Source organism: Lithobates pipiens, unplaced genomic scaffold, assembly GCF_037356315.1.
Source record: "Lithobates pipiens isolate NorthernLeopardFrog02 unplaced genomic scaffold, aLitPip1_a1.2 Scaffold_18, whole genome shotgun sequence".
Taxonomy (NCBI): Eukaryota; Metazoa; Chordata; class Amphibia; order Anura; family Ranidae; genus Lithobates; species Lithobates pipiens.
Window position 1 is genome coordinate 167,450,111 of NW_027507758.1, and position 25,688 is coordinate 167,475,798.

The window sequence follows — 25,688 nt, forward strand, 5'->3', positions numbered from 1 at the left end:
GTGGCCTCGTCATATAGACTGGCTTACCAAGCTGTTGTTTACAAAATAAAGAGATCTTGTAGGGAAAATCAATGTAAATGTCATTTTTCTTTCTTTATATATTTCAGTTTTGCTGCAGCAGGTTCTCTACATGGTACAGATGTGCCACTTTACAGGCAGACTAAGGGGACCTCCCAGGCACTATACTTCAAATATTTTTTTTTTTTTTTTTTATTGTTTCACTTTAAGCAACCTTAAAATCACTGCACCTTAAAAAACAATCCTTTTTAAAATATATATTTTTTGCATTGATACATGTCCCCGGGGCAGTACCCGGCCTCCCATACACTGATTTTACTGTTGTGCATTTAATAAAACTTTAAGCTGTGAAGGACAGTTGCAGACTGGCATGGAGCCCACTCACACTCCTGGGGGGCTGGAGATGAGCATCTGTGCAGCTGCATAGAGAAGTGCGGGATCTGTCCTCCTCTCTGCCATGGACTGCTGAAACAAGGAGGGGGGTGTGTAAGTAAATGGATAAGTCGCGCTATGGAATATTCACCCTAAGTGTGTGAAAAACAAACCACAACGTGGTAAAAAGTAGTTGTTTACGGGGTTAGAGGAGGGGGGTGCTGCAGGAAAGGTGTGAGGGTCACATGAAATGGCCTGGAGGGCCGTATTTAGCTCACATGCCTTGTGTTTGACACATGTGCTCTAATATTCCCACATTGATTAAAGCTAGGAAATTGACCCTTCGCAAGGTGTATCATTGCACACAGAAGGCTTATTTTGCATGGTGCAAGGTAGCTTTATCCTAGCTGATACACTGTGGGACATATTTTGTCTCTTCTCCAACCTAGGTTGCAACAATATATTTGGCTTGAGCACCCCAAAGGGGCAGGTCTCTGTGTTGGCTATTCTTTTTCAGAGACTGCTCATTCCTTGGAAAGGGGGTTCTGTTCTCCGGTTCGTACACCTGTTTCACCTTGGAATCTTAATTTGGTTCTGTCGGCCTTACAGAAGTCTCCCTTTGAGCATATTTGGGATATTGCCTTGGCTGGCCTTACTCGTATAGTAGTTTTTCTTGTGGTTGTCACTGCGGGGAGGTGGGTCTCAGAGCTGTTGGCCTTGTACTGTAAAGAACCATTCCTTGTTTTTCATAGAGATAAGGTAGTTTTCTCCTTCCACTTTAATCAGGACATTGTCCTGCCTTCTTTCTGTCCTGCGCCAATTAACCCAAAGAGATCTCTCTACAATAATTAGATGTAGTACATCCACTATGTCCATCCAAACATCTGATTCCCTGTCCTGCCTAAGGGCTCACTCAAGGGCTGTCCTGTATCTTGTTCCACCATTTCTAGGTGGAATAGGCAAGGTATCACTTATGCCGCATACACACGATCAAATTGTCCGGCGTACTTAGTCTGCCGAAACGCATTTCACTGGACAATTCGATCGTGTGTGGGCTTCAGCGGACTTCCTCAGCGTAAAGTCCGGTGGACAATACGTTCGTCAGTATGCTAGTCCGGCGGACTAAGAATGACGCATGCTCAGAAGCAAATACGAAAAGGAAGCTATTGGCTACTGGCTATTGAACTTCCTTTTTCTAGTCCCGTCGTACGTGCTATACGTCATCGCGCTAGCAAACGCCGGACTTTCTGTGTGTTCGTATGTGGCCACGTCCATTCGGTAGAAAGTCCGCCGGACTATCCGCCGGATTGTTTGCCGGACTAAGTACGCCGGACAAGTCGATCGTGTGTACGCGGCATAAGGATTACATTTTGAAGAATAGGAATCCTTACCTCCCTGTTCTCTTGTTCAGCCCGTTCCTCTTGTTTTTTTTTTTTTTTTTTTTTTTTTTTTACACCAGGCATCTGTTTCTCAGATTTGTAAGGCCATCACCTGGTCTTTATCAGGTGTTTCTACAGGCCTCTACAGGACACCAGCTTCGGTCATAATAATGTGCTTCAAGTCGCTCCCTGAGTTGGGCACATCATTCTCTTGTTTTGGGCCTTTTAGCTTTATTTGCTTTGTTGCCCAGCCCTCAGTTGTATTGCTTGGAACAACTCATGGTCATGATTTAAAGGAGCCTGTATGGTACCATTAAGAAATTAAAGAGGAAGTAAACCCTGATGGGGTTATTTCCTCTTACATTCCCTGCAAAGGTAAAGCATAATGGACTACTATGCATCGCATAGTAGCCCATTATGTGTCACTTACCTGACACAGGACTCAGGGAAGTCACCACTGTCCCCTGTAGTCCGGCGCATCCATCTTCTCGGTGGGTCTCGCCACTCCGCCGCTGTCATTCGGCGAAGCCGCGATGACGTCACTCCCACGCATGCGCACGGGAGCCGCCACTCGCGACATATCGCCATTGACCGTGGCGCGCCGCTGTCTACGGTGCATGCGCCGTAGACAGCGGTTTAGGAGATATTTCTTGGACCTACAGGTAAGCCTTAATCTAGGCTTACCTGTAGGTAAAAGTGGTCTGTAAGGGTTTACAACCACTTTAAGATTTTTGACTGTAAAATCTTTTTTTTGGAGTACAGTGCAGGACTTAGGCCACTCTCCCCTCTGGCCTAGCATTCTCCTCTGCTTGTTAAAAACTGATGATTGTTGAGTGCTGGAGGGTTTATATAGGCAGTCTTAACAATGTAGTTTTCCAGTGTCCTTACCTGAAGGTAGCATCAGATTACCCATATTCAGATTTAAAGGAGTCTTTGTGCTGTTTTGTACTCCAATAAAAGGATTTTACAGGTAAGTAAATATCCTTATATATCTTCCACAAATGAAGGAAGAAAAAGCTTCCTTCATTTGTGTCTCAAATGTCCCCCTCCTATACATTGTAACTCACAGTCGGAGGGTTTCAGCAACTGCAGTGCTGCCAATACAGAAAGCAGTGGGCAAGACTGGGTGGGGCAGGATGCTGATTGACAGGCTACAAGCTAGCCCATTGCAACATGTTTTTCATTCCACAGTAATGCAGGCAGGCACAGCTTACATCTATGTGGCAGCTCTGTTCTGAATTCAGGAGCAGTGCAGACCTGTTGCCATTGCAGGAAGATGCATTAAATTAACTTCAGTGGCAAGCTAAATATGTATGTATGAGACTTTGTAGAGAGAGAAAATCTTAACCATAGATGCACTTATGATTTAACTGCTTCCAGACCGCCCGCCGTACATCTATTGCGGAAGGGCGGCCTGGTTTAAACAAAGTACCTATACGTCGCTTCCTCTTACTGGGTCTGGCACCAGGTCCAGCCACCTTCGATCATTCGTAGGAGAAGCAGAAAGGCAGACCATTGTTCTGTCACAGAGAAAGAGAGAGATCTGTGATTCCTGCTAATCAGGAACACAGATGTCTCTCTTCCTCCAGTCAGTCAACCCCCCCCAGTTATAAGCAGTTCGTAGGAGCACACTCAACCCTTTGCCCCTGATGTTAGCCAGTAACAGTGCATTTTTTTAGCATTCATCACATTCCCAAAAAGTGTCGCTTAGTGTCCGATTTGTCCGCCGCAATGTTACAATCCCACAAAAAATCGCTGATAGCTCCCATGACTAGCAAAAATAAAAATGCCATAAAAATATCCCATAGTTTGTAGATGTGATAACGTTTGCGTAAACAAATCAATATACGCTAATTGGGACTTTTTTTTACCAAAAATATGTACCAGAATACATATTGGTCTAAATTGATGAAGGCATTTGATTTTTTTACATAATATTTATTGGATATGTTTTAGAGCAGAAAGTAAAAAATAGTTTTTTTTTTCAAAATTGTCGCTCTATTTATAGAGCAACAAATAAAAAACGGGTAATCGAATACCACTAAGGCTGCTTTCACACTGGGGCGGTATTCAGGCGTTACAGCGCTAAAAATAGCGCCTGTGTAGCGCCTGAAAAAAACCGGCCCCTTTCACTCCAGTGTGAAAGCCGGAGGGCTTTCACACTGGAGCGATGCGCTGGCAGGACGGTGAAAAAAGTCCTGCTAGCCGCATCTTTGGAGCGGTGAAGGAGCGGTGTATTCACCGCTCCTAAACCGCTCCTACCCATTGAAATCAATGGGACACTGCGGCAATACCGCCGGCAAAGCGCCGCTGTAGCGTCGCTTTGCGGGCGGGTTTAACCCTTTTTCGGCCGCTAGCGGGGGTTAAAACCACCCCGCTAGCGCCCGCAGACCGCCGCTAAAACGACGGTAAAGCGCCGCTAAAATTAGCGGCACTTTACCGCCGATGCCGCTCCCGCCCCAGTGTGAAAGCAGCCTAAAAGAAAGCTCTATTTGTGGGAAAAAAAAGGACATGAATTTTGTTTGGGTACAGCGTCGCACGACCACACAATTGTCAGTTAAAGTAATGCAGTGCCATATCTCAAAAAATGGCCTGGTTATTAGGGGGTAAAACTTTCCTGGGCTGAAGTGGTTAAGGGCTCTAGCATTCACTTCTCTTTGACAGGGGGCCTTAGGCCGCGTACACACGGGCGGACTGTTCGTCCAACTTTGTCCGCTGAACAGTGTTTGGGCGGACAGTCCGCTCGTGTGTGGGCTTTCAGCGGACAGTTTCAGCGGACAGTTGGACGGACAAGGTTTTTCGGAAATTCCGTAAAACTGTCCGCTGAAACCTTGTTTCAGCGAACAGTCCGCTCGTGTGTAGGCTTGTTCGTCAAACAAAGTTGCGCGCATGCTCAGAAAGGATTTTCACGCCGAAAGCTATAATGCAGTGTATAGGACGTCGTATTTTTCGTCCCGTCGTACGTGCCGTTCACGTCATCGCGCACGGTTTCAGCAAACTGTTCGTCCGTCGTGTGTGGCCATGTCCGTCCATGCTAAGTTTGAGCGGACTGTTTGCCGAAACTGTTGGACGGACAAAGTTGGGCGAACAGTCCGCGCGTGTGTACGCGGCCTTATGCTGCGTACACACGACCTGACTTTCCAGCAGACTAGGTTCAATGAATTCATTCCCTCGGATAGTCCAATCGTGTGTGGGATAGTCCGATCATTTTTCTTTAAAAAAAATCTGATGGACCTAGAAATAGAACATGTTTCAAATCTGTCCGACATGCTCAATTCCTATTGGGAAAACTGTTCCTCTGTATGCTGGTCCGACGGACCAAATACAACGCAAGGACAGCTGTTGGCTACTGGCTAGTGAACTTCATTTTCTAGTCCTGTCGTATGTCATCATGTTCAAAACGAACAGACTTTCGAACAAACTTTAGTCCGTTCGTTCGGAAGTCCGTCATAACTCCTTCGGGAAGGCCGTCTGACCTTTTTTTTCTGGAAAGTCCGGTCGTGTGTACGCGGCATTAGTTTTACCTTAAAAAGGAACCTATGGGAAATTGTTTCCTCTCAAAACAATCCTTAAAGCAACCCCTCCTCCTCCCTGACGGCTGGTAGCATTTTATGATTTCACAGTACCCCCGGATTGCCAAAAACATCTAGGGCCAAACTACATAGCTTCCATGACTTTTTGGTCTTCTTTTTCACCTCCCCCACCCTTCCTATTGGCCACTAAATGCATCAAGCAGTCTTAGTGGCTTAATACAAGTGTGAAGGCAGACCTGAGGTGTGTTTAGGAAGCCAAAGTTGCTATTTGGGCCCTAGGTTTTAGGGATCTCAGAGCATGAAAACTTGCAAACAAGAATGTGCCATCTTTAAGTGTGAAGATCTGTTTGGATTTCTTTGTGTGTGTTATTCCTCCTTGTACAATATGTTGGGTTAATTTTGCACCAACGTATTATGTTCTATTTTCAGGTTGGGATCTATTTGCTGGAATCATGCTTATCTAAACCTGAATTTCTAAGTGAAGGACATAGAAGAATGAAAAAATCTGGTGTTATCATTCAGCGTATGATGGAAAAATTCAATAACATCACCATTCCAGGTGGGAAGAGCACTTTACATTTTTATGCAGGAAAACTTTTCAAAGCACAAAAATTTAAATCCAGTCTGTGTATATATATACATTATATATTGTGACACATTGGGGAATTTGTAGCTCATTGGTAGTGCCAAGCAATGAGTTTACTCCATGCCAGAAGTACGTTTTTAGGGCTTTTTCTGCCCACTTTTATTTAAAAGTAACACAAAAAGTTCACATGGATATCTTTCCATGCAGGAGGTTCTCACCATTAATATGATCAGGAAAAAACAACGTTCAGCCTCGTGACTTTCTGTGCAGCTTTACTGTTCAACTTAGTAGTTTTGGTCTTCCTGACCATCAAACACATCCAGTGCTCATGCACACCCGCTGTTCTTCACCTCTTTGTCTTTTCTGCAGCATCCCAGCTGCTCCATCTGTCACAGGCTGCCTCTCTCTCAGGCTCGTGCCTCAATCTGTCCTGTCCTGGACAATATGGTGCAATGTGCACCTCTAATAGCTCCCTGCACACACTGGCCCCCTCAGGAGGGTGGGGCCCTGAGCTCTAACCCTGGCTCTAGGATGAATGCAGCACACATGCATACTTCCAGCAAAAAATGGCCCAGGCCGCCATATTAAATAGTGGAATGAGCTTTCCCTGCCATATTATATATATATATATATATATATATATATATATATATATATATATATATATATATATATTATACAGTTTCTCACAAAATTGAGTACACCCCTCACATTTTTGGTAAATATTTTATATATTTTATATATTTTATATATTTTATATATATTTTATATACAACAATATATACAACACTGAAGAAATTATACTTTTCTACAATGTAAAGTAGTGGGTGTACAGCTTGTATAACCATGTCAATTTGCTGTTCCCTCAAAATAACTCCACACACAGCCATTCATTTCTAAACTGCCGGCAACAAAAGTGAGTACACCCCTAAGTGAAAATGTCCAAATTGGGCCCAATTAGACATTTTCTCTCCGCAGTGTCATGTGACTCAGTGTTACAAGGTCTCAGGTGTGAATGGGGAGCAGGTGTGTTAAATTTGGTGTTAAAGCTCTCACTCTCATGCTGGTCACTGAAAGTTTAACCACATAGCAAAGAACTCTCTGAGAATCCTAAAAAATAATTGTTGCTCTACATAAAGATGGCCTAGGCTATAAGAAGATTGTCAAGACCCTGAAACTGAGCTGCAACATGGTGGCCAAGACCATACAGCAGTTTAATAGAACAGGTTCCACTCAGAACAGGCCTCGCCCTGGTTGACCAAAGAAGTTGAGTGCACGTGCTCTGCGTCATATCCAGAGGTTGTCTTTGGGAAATAGATGTATGAGTGCTGCCAGCATTGCTGCAGAGGTGGAAGGGGTGGGGGGTCGGTCAGCCAGTCAATGCTCAGACCATACACCGCAAACAGCATCAAATTGGTGTCCATTGCTGTTGTCTCAAAAGGAAGCCTCTTCTAAAGATGATGCACAAGAAAGCCCACAAACAGTTTGCTGAAGACAAGCAAACTAACGGAATGGTTTACTGGAACCATGTCCTGTGGTCTGATGAGACCAAGATAAACTTATTTGGTTCAGATGGTGTCAAGCAAAAAAGCATGTTCACAAAGCTACAGGATGAGAGGTTACAGCAAAGACTGATCTTATTCAGCCATTTGTGAGCACCAAAGTGAACAGTATGTGCGCCAGGATTTATGTGATTGTGTCATCTTTGAGCCAGCATCTCAGTCAGGTAAAGTAGAAAGGGAAAGATGGCGCAAGAATTTGAGGCATACAGTGTTATGGAAGAGGCATAGTGTAAACAACACAATCATACAGTATCATAATAAATAAGGATAAAAAAGTAAAATGACAATGGATCAATATTAGGTGAAGTACCAGTTTAAAAAAAGATCCATAAATAAGTAATTAAAGCACCGATGGCGGCTCTCTTAAGAGTGAAGCAGACTCTGGAAGACAGAATAAGAGAAACAAGATGCGCCAAACTACGGTAAGTGCAGTATGTTAGAATAAGCTGAATTTATTAAGATAATGAGATCTGATGAAAATGCAGGAAGCTTTGAAACGTGTCATCTGACTACCACCGACACCACTTCCGGTTCCGGATCCTCTCAATTGCACTCCATGCCGGCACACACGCCGCCACAGCAGGAATCAGGCCGGCCTGCACCATCTGCTTACATTCGTTTGCTGACGCACCGCTGCAAGCCCGCTGGGACGGCTCCTTGGACTCAGCTCCAGATTCACCAGTGACTATCCACTTGTCATAGAGACATCCATACCTGTTTCTCACAGATTTCATGTGAGTAGCCATTTGGCTGATTATCTTAATAAATTCAGCTTATTCTAATATACTGCACTTAGTGCACCTTGTTTCTCTTATCTCAGTCAGGTAAGTAGATGCCGTTTCTGAATATTGTCTAAAGATAGCATCGTCCTTGGGAAAAAAAAACTGTATGGAAAGTCCAATCCCTGGTGAGCTAATACTGCATCTTGGCAGATGAATGAAGCAAAACCAGCTGGTAGAAACCAGCTGTAGTCTGCAAGAAACCTTGGCGTAGGGAGATTTATCTTGCAATAAGACAATGACCCTAATAATAAAGCCAAAACCAGACAAGATTGGCTTAAAAAAACTGTTTCGATGTCATGTAATTGCCAAGCCACGGCCCAAATCTCAGTGCAATAGAAAATTTGTTTCCAGACTTACAAAGTTTCACTCGCAACCCCCATGCATTATAATAAAAAAAATAAACTTTTGAAGAAATATTGCAGTATACATATGTGCAAAGCTAGATAGAAGCCTATCCACATGGGGTCAAGCCTCTAACTGTTGCTAAAGGTGCATTTACTAAATACTGACCTGAAGAAGGTATAGACTTAGTCAATATTTTGTGGAGTTTTTTTTCATTGTAACTAACTGACATTTCTCTGCAGAGATCTGTTTTAATTTGAAAAGAAAGAGTTAATTCCTGTTGCTCACTGTAAAAATAAATGCACCATAATTTAATGTTCCATGACAACGAGCTCTGTAAATGCATTGCGTATTGTTTAGTTAACTGAGATACTCCAAGAAGTACATTTTATTCTGAGAAAAGTCTGTGTATTTTATTAGTGTTTGTGAGGAACAAAGTTTTTTTTTTTTTTTCCTTTTTGATGCTCTTCTTATTGAAGAATGAAGAGTGATTGGGAAAACACACCAGTCCCAGGGCCTTTGTTGTCAGTGAGAGCTGGACTGCAAAATCTAAAATCAGAAAAGCCTGGCTAACAGTGCATGCAATAGTTTTTACTTTGACAGCTTTGTTAAAATATTGTTTATCAACATCTTTGAAGTTTTGCCATCTTGGGGTAGAAAGCTGACCACTTACTGAATACAGCAGGAAATGATTGTGGAAAGGCAACCGCAAGTATATTTTCAGTATCTTTACCAAGATAGTCTCGTTATGACCATTTCTGTTCTTAAAATTGTAGTATAATTTGTGAAGTTTATATGAGCCCAGGACGGGGCTTCAATGAAAGATAATGCTTGACTATCTGCTTCCTATATTGTTTGAGTCACTTCCATGGAACAAGCATGCAGCTAGTGATATCAAATGAAGATCATGCCTCCTGATTTGCATACCTTTTTGTAGTCTGTAATTTAGCAATTATTGAAAGTTCTATTTAAGCTTTATACACAAGCAGTTGGCATTTCAAAAAAGAGGGTTCAACAATGTTAGCCTACATGTTTTCTTTAAAGTACTACTAATATATAACGTTTGGTGACCATGCTGCACCCTATGTCGTTTTATGAGCATGTCAAGGTATTCTGTAAGGTGACAGATTAGACTCTGATGAAAGCAGACATACTTAAGTGGTGAGCTGCATGCATGTTTGCTGACAATTTATTGAATAAGTTTAGCTTTACTGCCCTAGAATTAAGATAGGCTGACTCCATTAGTGCCACACAAGTCTTTCTGTTCATCAGAAATGATTTTTTATCCCTTGTAAAATCAAGCATTGTGAATGTTTGTTTCTTATGCTGCCATACACTGTTTGTGACAGTGTTAACCCATTTCAATTACAAAAATGACAAAATGGATCAAGATAACAAAGAGTTTTAATACAATTTGTTGGTGGTAGGTTGCCTGTACCCACTCTGCTGTTCATGTATGTGAAAGCTGATATAAAGACAATTAATATGCTAGAAAATGACCAAAGTTTATGACCATCAATAGGATTAAATCGGGAATCAATGGTAAAGCAGCGGAACATCTAGGAGTGGGGGGTGTGTTTATTAAATAAATAATATAGACTAGAGTGAGGATGGGGGACAGGCACTAAACGATGGGGGGGGGGGGGTGAGAGTGTGGGGGCGGAAGAGGGTTGTATATAAAAACACATTATAAATTTAAAGAGGAAGGGGGGGGGGGATGAGAGGAGAGGGAGTGAAGAGGGGGAGTAGGCAGGGGTTGTATTTAATTTATATATATATATATATATATATATATATATATATATATATATATATATATATATATATATATATATACACACACACATTTTTATTATGGGGGGGGGGGTTGTGAAGTGGGGATTGCATGCCTCCACACTTAAAGAGGAAGTAAATCCTGATGAGTTTACTTCCTCTTTCATTCCCTGCAAAGGTAAAGCATAATGGACTACTATGCATTGCATAGTAGTCCATTATGTGTCACTTACCTGACACAGGAGCCAGCGATGTCACCGCTGTCCCCTGTAGTCCGGCGCATCCATCTTCTCGGTGGGTCTCGCCGCTCCGCCACTGTCATTCAGCGAAGCTGCGATGATGTCACTCCTGCGCATGCGCACGGGAGCCGCCACGAGCGGCATATTCACCGTTTACAGTGCCGCACTCGGTGCGCCTGCGGTGCCTGTCTTTCGGCAAATATCTCCTAAACCTTGTAGGTTTAGGAGATATTTCTTGGACCTACAGGTAAGCCTTAATCTAGCCTTACCTGTAGGTCAAAGTGTGTTGTAAGGGTTTATAACCACTTTAACAGGAAACAAGGAGATAGGGAAAAAGGGGGAAGAAGGGAGAGATGATAGGGGAAAGTGAAAGAAAATGTTTTGACTATACATTTTTTCAGAAATTTGGCCTTTCGAGAGGGTATGATAAAGAATAGATGCCATTTTTGTCTTTTTTCTTGTTTTTGTATTTGTAAATGTGTATGCATTTTTCCTTTTTTGAATGTTTTGTATTCATGTATTGGAAATGATATGGAAGAATTTAATTTGTATGTCTATAATTTAATAAAAATAATAAAAAAAAAAAAAAAAAAAGAATTAAATCATAAACTTTTTACTTACCTTCAGATATCAGTGAAGAGGATGACCAAGAGTCGGACCAAGAGCTAGAGAGACAGAATATTGAAGAACTGTATGACTATGTAAGGCAGACACATCAGCAGGAAGTACAGACTCTCCATGAGGATGTGCAGCATCCAGCTTTGATACCAGTTCTCCGTCCATACCAGAATGATGCTGTCAACTGGATGCTTGAAAGAGAAAACTACAAAAATGTTGCTTCTAATGGTAAAAAAAAAGGAAAATTTGGTTTTAATGACATAGTTTCGATTATGCATTAGACCTTCTTCATATCTCTGCAGACCATTGCTGCATGTGCATTAACATGTGGTATTTCATGCTGTTGTGTGGGAGCTCAGAATCACCCCCAGCCGCTTGTAAATATGGCAGTCTTTATTAAATTTGTAAACAATTCCAGAAAACAAAACAGCTTACTTCAACAAACAAAAAGAAAATAGTCCATAACTCTGGTTCATTGAAAAAGAAGGTAATTGCTCACCAGCACTATGTCCCACACCAGGGTTTTGGGGGTCACCCGTCTGCTTCAGGGGTCCCAGGTTTAGCAACTATGGCTCAGTCCCAAACTTAATTTACTATGCTCACTCAGGTGTATCCAGCTTTCTCTCTCACAGTCAGTTGTCAGTTTCCTTGTCTATTTCTGCACTGTGATGCACCTAAGTTAACCGCTTTAGGACCAAAGTCCATGTAATCAGGGTTTGGAGGTTCTTCCCACTAGAACTCTTTGAATCTCTGAAATTCTGGGTCCCTAGCAAAGGACTTAGCAATCCAAAAAGTACCAAAAATCAGTCCTCTCCTCTCCAGCTGGACTACACCAGAACTAGGGATCGACTGATATTGTTTTTTCGGTGCCGATAAGATACAGATATTTTGGCCACTTCTCAAGCTAATAGCCCTTATTGTCTGACGATATTCTGTACATTTTAAAAAATAAAATGTACACTTTTTTTTGATCACAGTTATTGCTGTCACAAAGAATGTAAACTAATGTAGGCAGTGACAGGTACTCTTTATTGAGGGATCGGAACCCCTCCACTGCACTTGAAAGTATTAAAAATGTCAAGATCAGCGTTTTTGAATACATTATAGTTTTTAAAACTGGCGCCTTTAAGATGCCAGTAATCCGGGAAGTGATGTCATGACATCGCTTCCAGGTTACTAGATCCGAGACCTGAACGATGCATCGGATTTGTTTGGGTCTTTGGCCAGCTGGCGGACGTGTCGGCTGTTTGCTCGGGCCTGCCAGTGGGACGGGAGAACCCGGGCGAGCAGCGGGAGGGGGAATGTCCCCACCCGCTGCTTGTAATAACAGCTGAGCGGCTGAGTCAACAAATATTTTATTGTGAGGAAAGGAAAATTCCCTTTTAATAAATACCTTTTATTGGGTGCTTTATGTACTTAACCTCTGTGGCGGTATGATTCATTCTGGTTTTAGGTGCTGAAAGCAGTACAGATATTTTGCATGGAAATTTGGCGTTTTATATTGTAGTCCTGTAATTCTTAGGAATAACTCTCTTAAATCTGTTCAAACAAGAGTCTAGCAGACACCCCAGGTATAATAAAGTTTATAATATAATAAAGAATAATAAAAATTATTCAATAATGTAATCAAATCCTAAAACACTGAAAAAGGGACACTTTCTGGTTGCTATGGACAATCTGCAAATTCCAGGCAGAAAAAACAGTATTTATAATATAAAAGTGCATGCAGGGCACTGCACAGACCACTAGGGACAAAGGGCGTTTGTAATTTTTTAATACAGTACTGTAATCTGTAAGATTACAGTACTGTGTGTGTTTTGTGTCTTTTTACTTTTTTGAATTTGGTGCCGATCTCCGCTCCCGTGCGTCGTAACGTCGCAGGGAACGGAGATCGGCGGCATTCGGCACTGTAAATCGAGCGGAGGACAGCTCAATCACACAGCACAGAGGACATCGCTGGATCCAGGGGACAAGGTAAGTAACTCTCCCTGTGTCCTCCCTGCAACCAGCGATGTGATCCCGAGTCTGGCTCGGGGTTACCGCTCGTGTTAGTAAAATCCCAACCCGAGCCAGACTCGGGATTACCGCTAGGAAGGTTAAAGTAATTGTAAAGGAAAAAAAATATTAACAAACATCTCTATACTTACCTTCTCTGTGCAATAGAATTGTACAGAGCGCCCACAAAATCTAAAGTAATATCAGTAAATCTTTCCCCTTCAGAATTATCTTCTATAAAAGAACACTTCCCATTCCAATGGCTCCCCTCGCCTATAGGCATCACTCCTAAATATGATGGTTTATATCGGGGCTAATTTCCCCCCTCTCTTTAGAAAACTTACTGCAATGTTATCCTCTTGGTCCCACTTCCCGTTATCTTGGTTTGGTAGGATCTCTGCGGTCCGTATGACATATAGAAAAAGAAGGTGTAAAACTGCGCTTACTTAAACAAACTTAGCTGCTGACATTCAAACAAACAAAGTTAAAGTACATGTGAAAACAAAAAATAGCAGCGCTTATAGAATGATTGTACTATGGAAGCTAGAAATTGTTTCCTAGTAAAGAACAACCTGTGTTTCAAAAAATAAAAAGACTTTCTGGACTTATAAAAAAAAGTGTAAACAGCATCATAAACAAGGTGCAGTGATTAGTGCAATATAACAAGGACAGTGCCTAAATAGTAAGGCGACAGGCCCGTACTTGGACAAAAAATAGGCCCGGGCATTTTAGACTGAGCAGCCAACCTTTCCAGGGACCGGGGGGGGGGGGGTTCGGTAGACATTAGCGGGGGGGCTGGTGTTGGTCCTCCACACTGTAATGTGCAGGGACACTGTGATATAAAGGGAACTGCACTAAAAAGGGGCACTGCAATGATTACAGTACTTTTACAGGGCAGTCCCCTTTATATTATAGTGTCCCAGTCCTATTGTGGCCATGCCAGTACTGTCTGTCTCCTATTGTGTCCATGGCCCAGTGACACTGACCTGCTCTCTGGCGGTGTGGTAGAGCGTGTCTCTCTCTCTCTCTCTGGTTGTGCAGGTACAGCGTGGCTCTTTCTCTGGTGGTGTAGTACAGCGTGGCTCCCTCTGGTGCTGCGGGTACAGGGTGGCTCCCTCTGGTGCTGCAGGTACAGGGTGGCTCCCTCTGGTGCTGTGGGTACAGGGTGGCTCCCTCTTGTGCTGCGGGTACAGGGTGGCTCACTCTTGTGCTGCGGGTACAGGGTGGCTCCCTCTGGTGCTGCGGGTACAGGGTGGCTCCCTCTGGTGCTGCGGGTACAGGGTGGCTCTCTCTGGTGCTGCGGGTACAGGGTGGCTCTCTCTGGTGCTGCGGGTACAGGATGGCTCTCTCTGGTGGTGCGGTGCAGCGTGGCTCTCTCTGGGAGTGCGGTGTAGCGTGGCTCTCTCTGGGAGTGCGGTGTAGCATGGCTGTCTCTGGGGGTGCGGTGCAGCGTGGCTCTCTCTGGGGGTGCGGTGCAGCATTGCTTTCTGGGGGTGCGGTGCAGCGTGGCTCTCTCTAGGGGTGCGGTGCAGCGTGGCTCTCTCTGGGGGTGCGGTGCAGCTTGGCTCTCTCTGGTGGTGCGGTGCAGCGTGGCTCTCTGGTGGTGAGGTGCAGCGTGGCTCTCTGGTGGTGCGGTGCATCGTGGCTCTCTCTGGGGGTGCGGTGCAGCGTGACTCTCTCTGGTGGTGCGGTGCAGCGTAACTCTCTCTGGTGGTGCGGTGCAGCGTAACTCTCTCTGGTGGTGCGGTGCAGCGTGACTCTATCTGGTGGTGCGGTGCAGCATGGCTCTCTGGTGGTGCAGGTACAGCGTAGCTCTCTCTCTGGTTGTGCTGGGGCTATTAGTTCCCCCAGCACAGTCCTCTGTTTCATTTTCCATGTCTCCTGTAGTAGCTGCTACAAGCACTCCTCAGCTTGTTTCTGGGTTTTCTCTTTCACTCCAGCAGAGTGCATGCTGGGGACTGTAGTCTGCTCCCTGCTGAGACCAATGGTGCCATGTATCTCTGGGACTACATTTCCCATGATGCCCCACTAGTTTCTTCTGATTGGCCCTCTGTTTTGGCCAATGGGGAGGGAAAACGACCATGCGGGAATGCCTTCTCTTCCCCTGCTGCCGACGTGAGAAGGGGAGGGGGAGCGAGGAGGGAATAGTGACAGCAGCAGCTCTCCCCCCAACCATGCGGACACCCACGGCTGGAGGAGGAGAACGGAACTGTCAGCACGGCGCTGAGGCTGAGCTGTGTGCGAGAGAGACACACAGCACAGCCCATGCAGCCGCCAGTTCCGCATGACACAGGCACGGCCCCATGGCGGTAGGCGAGCGGCGGCCGTGGCCTGTGTTACCCAGGATCAGGCCGCGGCCGCCACTTACCTCCCACTGTGCGGCCTGATCATCAACAGGCCACGGGTGGCCCCAGCCCACCGGGCAAATGCCCAGTCTGCCCTATGGCCAGTCCGGGCCTGTAAGGCAACAATGGGATCACATAACATGAATCCTATTATCTAAACTATTATCAGTTCATCAGTATATACAGTTCATCAGTCTAAGCATAAATCTCCTTCTAAGGCCACTCTTCCCGTATCAGCCAGGATAGTATGGACACCAACAACAGCAATCTATTTGTCTGTAGCACTCTCAGTGGCACTTTATAAATATAAGGTAGGTACTCTTACCAGAGCTGTTGGACCCACATGCCCTACGACAATGGGTCAAAAGAGCTTGAAATCCCGGAGGAATGTATCCCGGCTTTAAATAGGCTGGATCGTAATGTAGAGTCCTGCTATAGATGTCCTCAGTCCCGGATGAAGGTGAGTAGGCCAAAGTTTGCCGACCAATGTAATACTCACTTTTGAAAGTGATGATATCCCAGAGGCCAGATATGTTCAAGTATCAATAAAGATGGCATGAAAAAGAAAAAAGAGGGCTACAGATGGTGTAGATCAAAAAAAAACAGTTGGTTTTATTAAAAATATACATATTGGACAAAAAAACAATATGGGGTGCAAGTAATTACATTACGATCCAGCCTATTTAAAGCCGGGATACATCCCTCCAGGATTTCAAGCTCTTTTGACCCATTGTCGTAGGGCATGTGGGTCCAACAGCTCTGGTAAGAGTACCTACCTTATATTTATAAAGTGCAGCTGAGAATGCTACAGACAAATAGATTGCTGTTGTTGGTGTCCATACTATCCTGGTCCATATGACATACCTCTCAAAATTGCTCTATTTTTTTCGAGTACTACCTGTCCCAGTAGCCTTTTACGAACTACGAATCCACCAACGCAAACTTTTGAAATTTATACGGGGCTCCACTCATCCTCGAATTAACAATAGGACATTGTACGCCCGACGGATCAATGGGGGTCTTTCGGTCCCCAATCTTCAGGCATACTACACGGCGGTGAACGGAACATTTCTCCATTAACCTGCCTTCATGATACTTACCAAATGCCACTATGGGCCACTATTGACTTGGTCGAATCACACCCTATACCTATATCCTCCGTACCCTGGCTCCCTCCCTTGAAACATCAGAATGGGTTTGGGCTGTGCATGATCCACTCCCTACGTCTATGAGACTCGGTAAAATTTTCGGCTGGCCTATTATCTCCCCATTTACCATTACTGCGCCTTGCCCATTGTCCATTGTTTCCCCCTAGCAGTGAAAACCCTAGACAATTCTCGTGGTGGGTGGATAATGGATTCACAGTTGTCCATTCTCTGTTCACCCCACAAAAATAGTCACATTTGAAATGCTTAGCTCTAAGCTGATATTCCTCTTCGGGAACACTATAGTTATCTTCAAATCAAACATTTTCTTAACCCAACTTATACAGGCTCAACCTACCTCTTATACCTTGACTCCCTTTGAAAGAATTTGCAGGGCTACCCCTCACTCTCTGGGGGAAATATCCCTACTTTACTCCTCCATCATCTCCATATCACCTCTAATGGGAGAAAGATCTAGGGAAACAGTTGGACCCAGAAGACTGGCAGGCCATGACGATATCCCTTACAAAGAGCTCAAGGAATGTCCTTATTCTGTAAAATGCATATAAGGTCTTTTATAGGTGGTATTATACACCTGATAGGCTAGGGCGATTCATCCCTTCCTACTCTCCCCATTGCTACCAGGGTTGCTCGTCAGAAGGTTCTATGGCCCATATTTGGTGGACATGTCCAAAGGTTTGTAGACTTTGGGTCAGTGTCTATGCTCTTTTACGGAATATGCTCCATTCCATATGAAGCCCTATGTAAACCTTTCCTTGAATTCCTCCGCCCGGAACGTCAATTAGCTCCTTTTTAATGCACCTTGTTAATGCAACCAAACTCACTATTGCGCGGTCTTGGAAAACCCCTGTACTTAGCTTTGAGGCAGTGAAAAACCGCATGAATGACATAATGATCAATGAGAAACTAACGTCCCTGGCTTCTCTGACATGCATAGTAAATTCCTTAGAGTCTGGCAACCTTGGATATCATATAACCAACCATCTAGATATAATAGTCAGCTTCTATCAATCTAAAGGTCCCGCCCCCCCCCCCTTTCTCCTCCCTCTCTTTCTTTACCCTCTATATTCTCTCTCTATTCTTTGCTACCAACTTACTCTCTTCTCTTCCGTCTTTTTGTATATTCTTCTCTATGACTCCAGTTATTAAGGAGTCAATTCACTACTGATGGTTATAGTGATATGGGACAACAAAAATCGACAGACGACTACTTTCTTATTTTTTCTTTTATTCATAAGTATTTTGAGGTTGATATTAGAATAGAATGTATGTACTCTCTTATGTTGCTTTTATTCTCCTTTATTACGTACTTTATACATCTTTAAACATCACAACTGTTTGTGTTTTTTGAATTTATTTTCTTTTAGATTTTCCTAAGTTTTTGTGCCGATGCATATTGTACTACATATATAACTAGCTGTCAGCATTTTCCTTTCATTTTATGTTTACTCTGGCCATCATATAATTGCATATTCTTGTTGTATTCAACTTTTCTATCAAAAAAAAATTGGGAAAGAATTGTACAGAGCGGCCCTGAACCTCCTCTTCTCAGGTCCTGACTCCTCCTCTCTGTCCAGTGCCCCTGCGGGAAGCCGCTTCCCATGGGGGGGTACTCATGCATGCTCGCTCCAGAGCCCCGCTGCTGCGCCCATTGACACAGACAGCAGAACTTAGCTCCTGAGGGGCCAAGTGAGGAGGGAGACAGTGACAAACGTTCTTTCTTGTGCACTTTGCTGGATCGGATGGGGCTCAGGTAAGAATAAGGGGGGCTGGGGGGGATCTTGCAGCAGAGAAGGTTTTTTTACCTTAATGCATCGAATGCATTTAGGCAAAAAAACCTTCAGGCTTTAGAACCACTTTATTACTAAGTGAGATGTGGAATTGATTTCCGTAGCCATAGAACAGTATATGTACAGATGACTTTCAAGTAAGAAACATGCAGCTAAACATGTGCGATAAATTAGTGACCTAAATATATTTAACTAGTTGTGTTATTCCTTTTTTTTTTTTGTTTTAGAAAACTCTCTGCATGCATTGTGGAGGGAAATCACCACACTTGATGGAGTGAAGATCTATTATAATCCATTCTCTGGAAGGTAAAAATTATGTTTGTATTTTGCAAAGTAAAAAAAATGTAGACAGATTCTGAAAGCTGAACTACCCTACACATCGTCTTCAAGAATTTGTATGATTTTGTTTGTGTGTGTGTAGTCCTGGTCAAAGGACTGAGGGACACAAAGTCTTTCACCTCAGAGTTTAACTGCCACCTACAGGAGGTTTGAACAAAAAGTGTAAGCCAGCCCAGAATAACGTCTTCTACTATCAGTGTGCCTCAGTTTTTTGCTAGGATCCTTGGGAGATGGATGACATTTTTCAGTTCTGCTGTTAAAAGACTAACCCTTTTCCTCAATCAAGACTCTTTGGAGATGGATTACATTTTTCAGTTCTGCTATTAAAAGACTAACCCTTTCCTCAATCAAGACTCGTCTCTACATTGCTGCTAGAGCTGGTCTTTTTGATTGCAAATATCTGATGTGGCTGTCATCAGCCTGGCTTTTTAAGAGTTACATTTTAGACCCTGCTGAAATGGACAATGTGAAGCTAGCCTAGAAATAGCCATGGGACACTAGATTCTGCATAAGGTGCTTTCCAGACCCTGGAAGCGTAACTCCACTTTTGTTGAGAAAAAAACATTATCGTCTGGATGATCTATGTACATTGCAAGAATTATAACAACCTTTTTTGCAGATTCCTACCTCTTGTTATTCTGAAGAAATCCCTGTATATTCCTCTCTGCTTCTTTTCTCAGTGGGCCTAATGGAGTGGTTTGATAATTAACTGTCAGGTGTGCACCTGAACAGCACTAATGTGGAAATCTGCTGGGCCTGCATCCCTTTAGACGTGTTCCTACAGGGAGTATCTCACCAAAAATGTAATTTTTGTTGCAGGGGATGCCTGAACTCTGACTTGTATCTTAGGCAGACTTTTGGGAAAATTGGTGAGCCAGTCACACAAGCAGAAAATGATGTTTCTGGGGAGTGGTCAGTACACACTCTCTGTACAGAACAACTCCAGGCAGCCATATTGCAATGCATTCTCAGAAAATGACAGTGGCTGCAGATTGAAAAAGGAAGGTCATTTTTAATAACATTCAATTACAATTGTGTCGCAATTGTATACACTCTATTGTTTTTTTCTTTATTTGCTATTTTTTTTTTTCCCACGAAAGTGAAGTTATCCTTTAAAAGATCCAGAGTTGCTTTCATTGCTTGCCCTGTCTCTGGAAACTCCCACTCTTTTCTGTTGTGGACTTTCCTGCAGAATAGGTCCGACAGAATCATTCTGTTGGATAGTCCGATCGTGTGTGGGATAGTCCGATCGTTTTTCCCCCAAAAAATTCCGAAAGACCTAGAAATAGAACATTTTTCAAATCTGTCCGACAGACTAAATTCCTGTTGGGAAAACCGTTCGTCTGTATGCTGGTCCGACGGACCAAATACGACGCAAGGGCAGCTATTGGCTGCTGGCTATTGAATTTCCTTTTCTATTCCCATCGTACGTCATCACGTTCAAAACTAACGGACTTTCGAACGGACTTTAGTCCGTTCGTGTGTGGGCAAGTCCATTCGTTAGGAAGTCTGTTGTAACTCCGTCAAAAGTCCGTCGGGAAGACTGTCTGACCTTTTCTGCCGGAAAGTCCGGTCATGTATATGCGGCATTAAGGCTGTGGTTCTGAGCATCTCTCCATTGCTGCTTCTACATGCAGAAAAGCAACATGGAACAGTGATCCTTGTTTTGTTCCTGCTGCTCTCCTACAGTTACCTTGGTCCCTTCCAGGCCATTTGCCCTCATCTGTTATCACCTGTTTGGAAATTGTGAGTACCCTGAGGACTTGCCTTGTACCCTGAACTTCAATTGCTTTATCACTATCTAGTCCCATTATGTCTAATCTTAGCCACGGAGGGGACAATCCAGCTGCCACAGCTCTGGGGCTGCTTGTTTCCTGCTTTCTGAAGGTACAGGCATCTGCCACCTGGTATTCTGTTATCTTATGCTCCTAAAGTATTTTTTTATCATTGGAGTCCTTTCTAGCTCTGCCAGGTGTAGCCTAGTCTCTTACCTTGTATTGTGTCCCATGCCTTTGTGTAGCAGATCTGCCCGCTGGCCTATTAGGTTCTGAGCCATTGATTGAATTGACTATCTGATTCTAAGTCACTCCATTCTTTACTTGACAAGCTTATCTTCAAAGAGTCACAGTTTACTATAAAACTGAAAGATACCATTTCAGTTTGTATGGATACAAATATAAAATAATAATGGATACTGTTAAATGATAAAATAAAAATGGATACTGTTTCCAGTCTCTGATATTTTAGAGCCCCTGAAGTTTCAAAGATGGTTCCATTGCAGCCACTTTTCTCTGTGGACATTGGAAATACCATGACATGCTGTTGACATCTCCTTATTAGACTTGCTTTCTTTTGGAAAGTGTTTTACAAATCACTGGTCTGCCCATACTGCCGACTCAGTAGTAGCTCACATTAACAATGTGGTGCTAGGGAACATCCCTGTATTTAAAGACCCCATCGATGAATGGTTGGAAACCCTCTTTAGAGCTCAGTTTTATACTTCAGCTGCAGTGACTTGCTGGAAACATCTTGGCTTGTCTCCTGCATTGTTCTTTAGTCAATAACTTATGCCTAGAGTATTCTGGTTGCTGGTCTTAAGATTTTGTGTACAAGTCATATTTGATCTGCATGATCTTCGAGGGATATCTATTTTAACCAGCCCTTGATACTATTATCAAGAATGCCCTTGAAAGTGCATGCACCTGCCTCAGAGCAAGAAAGGTCTGCAAAGTTTACTCCCTTTCATTTCTTTACTCCTGGAGCACACGCTAAGCCTACTAAACCCTCACAGAAACCTTCATCAGGATGAAGGTGCACCACACACACAAACACACATACTTTTTCAAATTTCACCTCTGCACCCTGAGTGTTCTCCAGGGTGCTGAACCTATGGCCCAACTGCATTGTTATGGTATCCCCACTGTGATATATCTAGGCAACTCCCATTTGAGTGGAGAGTAAATGTGGGCTTCATTGGCCTACATCTACGTTGGAGAATTCTCGTCTCTCGGTCCTGCTCTTTCAGGAGGTGTTGTTTCTACATAGCTGAATCAAAGATTATCTTGATCCAGTTGGACAACACCATGGCATGGGCATTCGTCAGCCATTTTCTTATAACAGAAGTAATTTCTATCCTGGTTACATTATAGTCTTGTTCATCATGTTTAACTAGGAACCATGCAACTGGTGGAAGGCTTCCTGAAACAGTTACGCCTAGATCTTAGGAAGCGATCCATGCACACAAATGTGTTCTTGTGGCCTACGATGCTCAAAATTGAAAGATATTCCAACAAGGTCTATCATTAAGGTTCCGCTACATGTGTGTAATTTCTTTTTTACAGATAGATTGGGCTTGAGCTCAGCTCTCAGTACTGGATTTTTTCCTTGTTATTTTTGATTTAAAAATTTTAACCTCTCATACTTTTCCTAAGTCCTGTTTAGACTCCTCTGGGGGTACTGTATTTTTTTCTCTAATTCATATCAAGGGGTTCTTTCTTTGTAGTCATTGACTCTGTGAGATGAGTATCTAACTGACAGCTTGTCATTCAAGAGACCCTATTTTGTTTGAATTTTCAATGGGATCTAGGGTGAGTCAGTTTCTTGTGCTATCATTTTGGATGGTTCAGGTAAACTACTTTCAAGCTCATGGTCTTATAGTATGTAAACCCATTTTAAGTATTTTCTGGTATATGAGACATAAATAGCACCATTAAGTGTTATTAAACCCAAAACCAAAAATGTAATTTATTGCATCTTACCAATCATTAGATGTGGTGGCTGCATCAGTTTTATTTTCTTAGGCTTTTTTACCTCTGTTTTTACCTGGTGATCTGGCAAGTAACACACCTCTTGTATTAGCGTGTCCCCACTCTGGATGAAGGAGAACAGGAGCAACTTTGGACATTAATATTCTCAGTCTGGGGGAAATGGAGTGTTAGATGTACTAGCAGATGTAAGTACACTAACAAATTTAAGCCAAACTCCAGCTCACACTTTATAAGCATTTACAGTTGCAATAAAAAGTATCTGAACCCATTTGGAATGATATGGATTTCTGCACAAATTGGTCATAAAATGTGATCTGGTCTTCATCTAAGTCACAACAATAGACAATCACAGTCTGCTTAAACAAATAACACACAAATAATTAAATGTTACCATGTTTTTATTGAACACACCATGTAAACATTCACAGTGCAGGTGTAAAAGTATGGGAACCCCTAGACTAATGAGATCTCCAAGAGCTAATTGGAGTGAGGTGTCAGCCAACTGGAGTCCAATCAATGAGATGAGATTGGAGGTGTTGGTTACAGCTGCCCTGCCCTATAAAAAACACACACCACTTCTGGGTTTGCTTTTCACAAGAAGCATTACCTGATGTGAATGATGCTTCGCAAAAAAAAGCTCTCAGAAGACCTATGATTAAGAATTGTTGACTTGCATAAAGCTGGAACAGGTTATAAAAGTATCTCCAAAAGCCTTGCTGTTCTTCAGTCCACGGTAAGACAAATTGTCTATAAATGGATAAAGTTCAGCACTGCTGCTACTCTCCCTAGGAGTGGGCGTCTTGTAAAGATGACTGCAACAGCACAGCGAAGACTGCTCAATGAGGTGAAGAAGAATCCTAGAGTGTAAGCTAAAGACTTACAAACGTCTCCAGCATATTCTAACATCCCTGTTAGCGAATCTACGATATGCAAAACACTAAACAAGAATGGATTTCATGGGAGGATACCACAGAGGAAGCCACTGCTGTCCAAAAAAAAACATTGCTGCATGTTTACACTTTTGCACAAGAGCACCTGGATGTTCCACAGCAGTACTGGCAATATATTCTGTGGACAGATGAAACCAAAGTTGAGTTTTTTGGAAGAAACACACAACACTATGTGTGGAGAAAAAGAGGCACAGCACACCAACATCAAAACCTCATCCCAACTGTGAAGTATGGTGGTGGGGGCATCATGGTTTGGTGGCTGCTTTGCTGCGTCAGGGCCTGGATGGATTGCTATCATTGAAAGAAAAATGAATTCCCAAGTTTATCAAGTTTATTTTGCAGGAGAACTTAAGGCCATCTGTTCACCAGCTGAAGCTCAACAGAAGATGGGTGTTGCAACAGGACAACGACCCAAAGTATAGAAGTAAATCAACAACAGAATGGCTTAAACAGAAGAAAACACACCTTCTGGAGTGGCCCAGAGTCCTGACCTCAACCTGATTGAGATGCTGTGGCACGACCTCAAGAAAGCAATTCACACCAGACACCCCAAGAATATTGCTGAACTGAAACAGTTCTGTAAAGAGGAATGGTCAAGAATTTCTCCTGACCGTTGTGCACTTCTGATATGCAATTACAGGAAACGTTTGTTTGAAGTTATTGCTGCCAAAGGAGATTCAACCAGTTATTAAATCCAAGGGTTCGCATACTTTTTCCACCTGCAATGTGAATGTTTACATGGTGTGTTCAATAAAAACATGGTAACATTTAATTCTTTGTGTGTTATTAGTTTAAACAGACTGTGTTTGTCTATTGTTGTGACTTAGATGAAGATCAGATCACATTTTATGACCAATTTGTGCAGAAATACATATCATTCAAGAAGGGTTCACATACTTTTTATTGCAACTGTATAGCAAACGTTTTTTCTTTTTATCTTTTTGGGATAAAGGTTTTACATTAAAAAAAAAGCAGTTCATTCTAAGCACCCCTGCTAGTGTTAAATGGTTTCTTTCATCTCTGTAACTGATACATTCTGTTGGCGAGCTAACAAAGGACTTACTAGCTGGATCACCAAATTAAAATAGAAGGAAAATAAGCCTAAAATAAATGAATGCAGCCATTACATCTAAGAAAATGGTAAGTTGGCATATAATAAATGTTTGATTTTGGGTTTAATACATTTTTTGTTGCAATATAATGTTTGATTTTGAGTTTATTACCACTTTAAACAACTATCTAAATGGCATTCATATAACATAGTAAAATATATTTTTGGAGCTTTCATATACCATGGACCACAATCGTGTGATATTACCTGCTTACTCCCCACTGTACTGTACAATCTATGGGTGGGGCTAAAAGGAAGCCTATGATGCTGCCTGCAGACATCACACTGCAGGAATTTCCTTATTTTCCCTGAGGCTGTACAACAGAGCGGATTGATGTCGTTGTGGTTAGGTAAGTGTTTTTTGACCTTTGGTGGCATCAAGCATTGGTTCAATGTGCAAGGCTGTCATCTGGCCTTCTGTTTCCATGTTCTTCTACCAGGTGGAGGCTGCAGCCTCATGCGATACTAGCTTCAGGCAGCTCTTTAGCTACAAGCGATCTCCATTTTTTTTATGTTCTTTGGGCCCGTTAGCGACTATTTTCGGTTTGCCTCCCATATGTTAGACTGCTTCTGGATACTCTGAAGGCAAAAGACTTCCTGTGACCATCAGTGGAGGGGAAAGTTAAGGGCATTTTTGAACTTGCCATAAAATTATTTTCCTAGAATCCCTAGAAAAGGATTTTATGATGAGCGCAAAAATCCTATTATTTTGCTCACTACTGGAAATGTAATAACATGACTAATTTATCAAACTGTTAACTGTTTTGATCTTATCTGCTTGTGGTATTTTACAAAAGCCAGTCCCAACTATGACCTTCATCTTTCATTCAAAATTCAAATTTACTGTCTTCCAGTATCATTCAGGAATACCCTGCTGCTTCTCGTGAGTGGCCTGGAGGAATTCTTGCAGATGAAATGGGCCTCGGAAAGACAGTGGAAGTTCTGAGTTTGATCCTTTGTCATCCAAGAAAAGATCTTCAAGCTGACTTGCTGTTGCTACCTGAGGTAAAAAGAATTTTGG

General features: G+C 42.8%; 1 protein-coding gene across 3 annotated transcripts in view; it reads left to right on the forward strand.

Annotated features, from left to right (window-relative positions):
- The window catches only part of SHPRH (SNF2 histone linker PHD RING helicase), a 158,463-nt gene that overhangs the window by 29,618 nt on the left and 103,157 nt on the right, over positions 1-25,688 (forward strand). For all 3 annotated transcript variants that reach the window (XR_013276661.1, XM_077486351.1, XM_077486352.1), the window contains exons 3-6: positions 5,732-5,861; positions 11,214-11,432; positions 18,728-18,806; positions 25,522-25,672. Coding sequence is in view for 2 of the 3 variants with exons in the window: in XM_077486351.1 (XP_077342477.1) it covers positions 5,732-5,861; positions 11,214-11,432; positions 18,728-18,806; positions 25,522-25,672 (579 nt within the window). In the remaining variant the exon portion in view is untranslated. The remainder of the gene's footprint in view (positions 1-5,731; positions 5,862-11,213; positions 11,433-18,727; positions 18,807-25,521; positions 25,673-25,688) is intronic.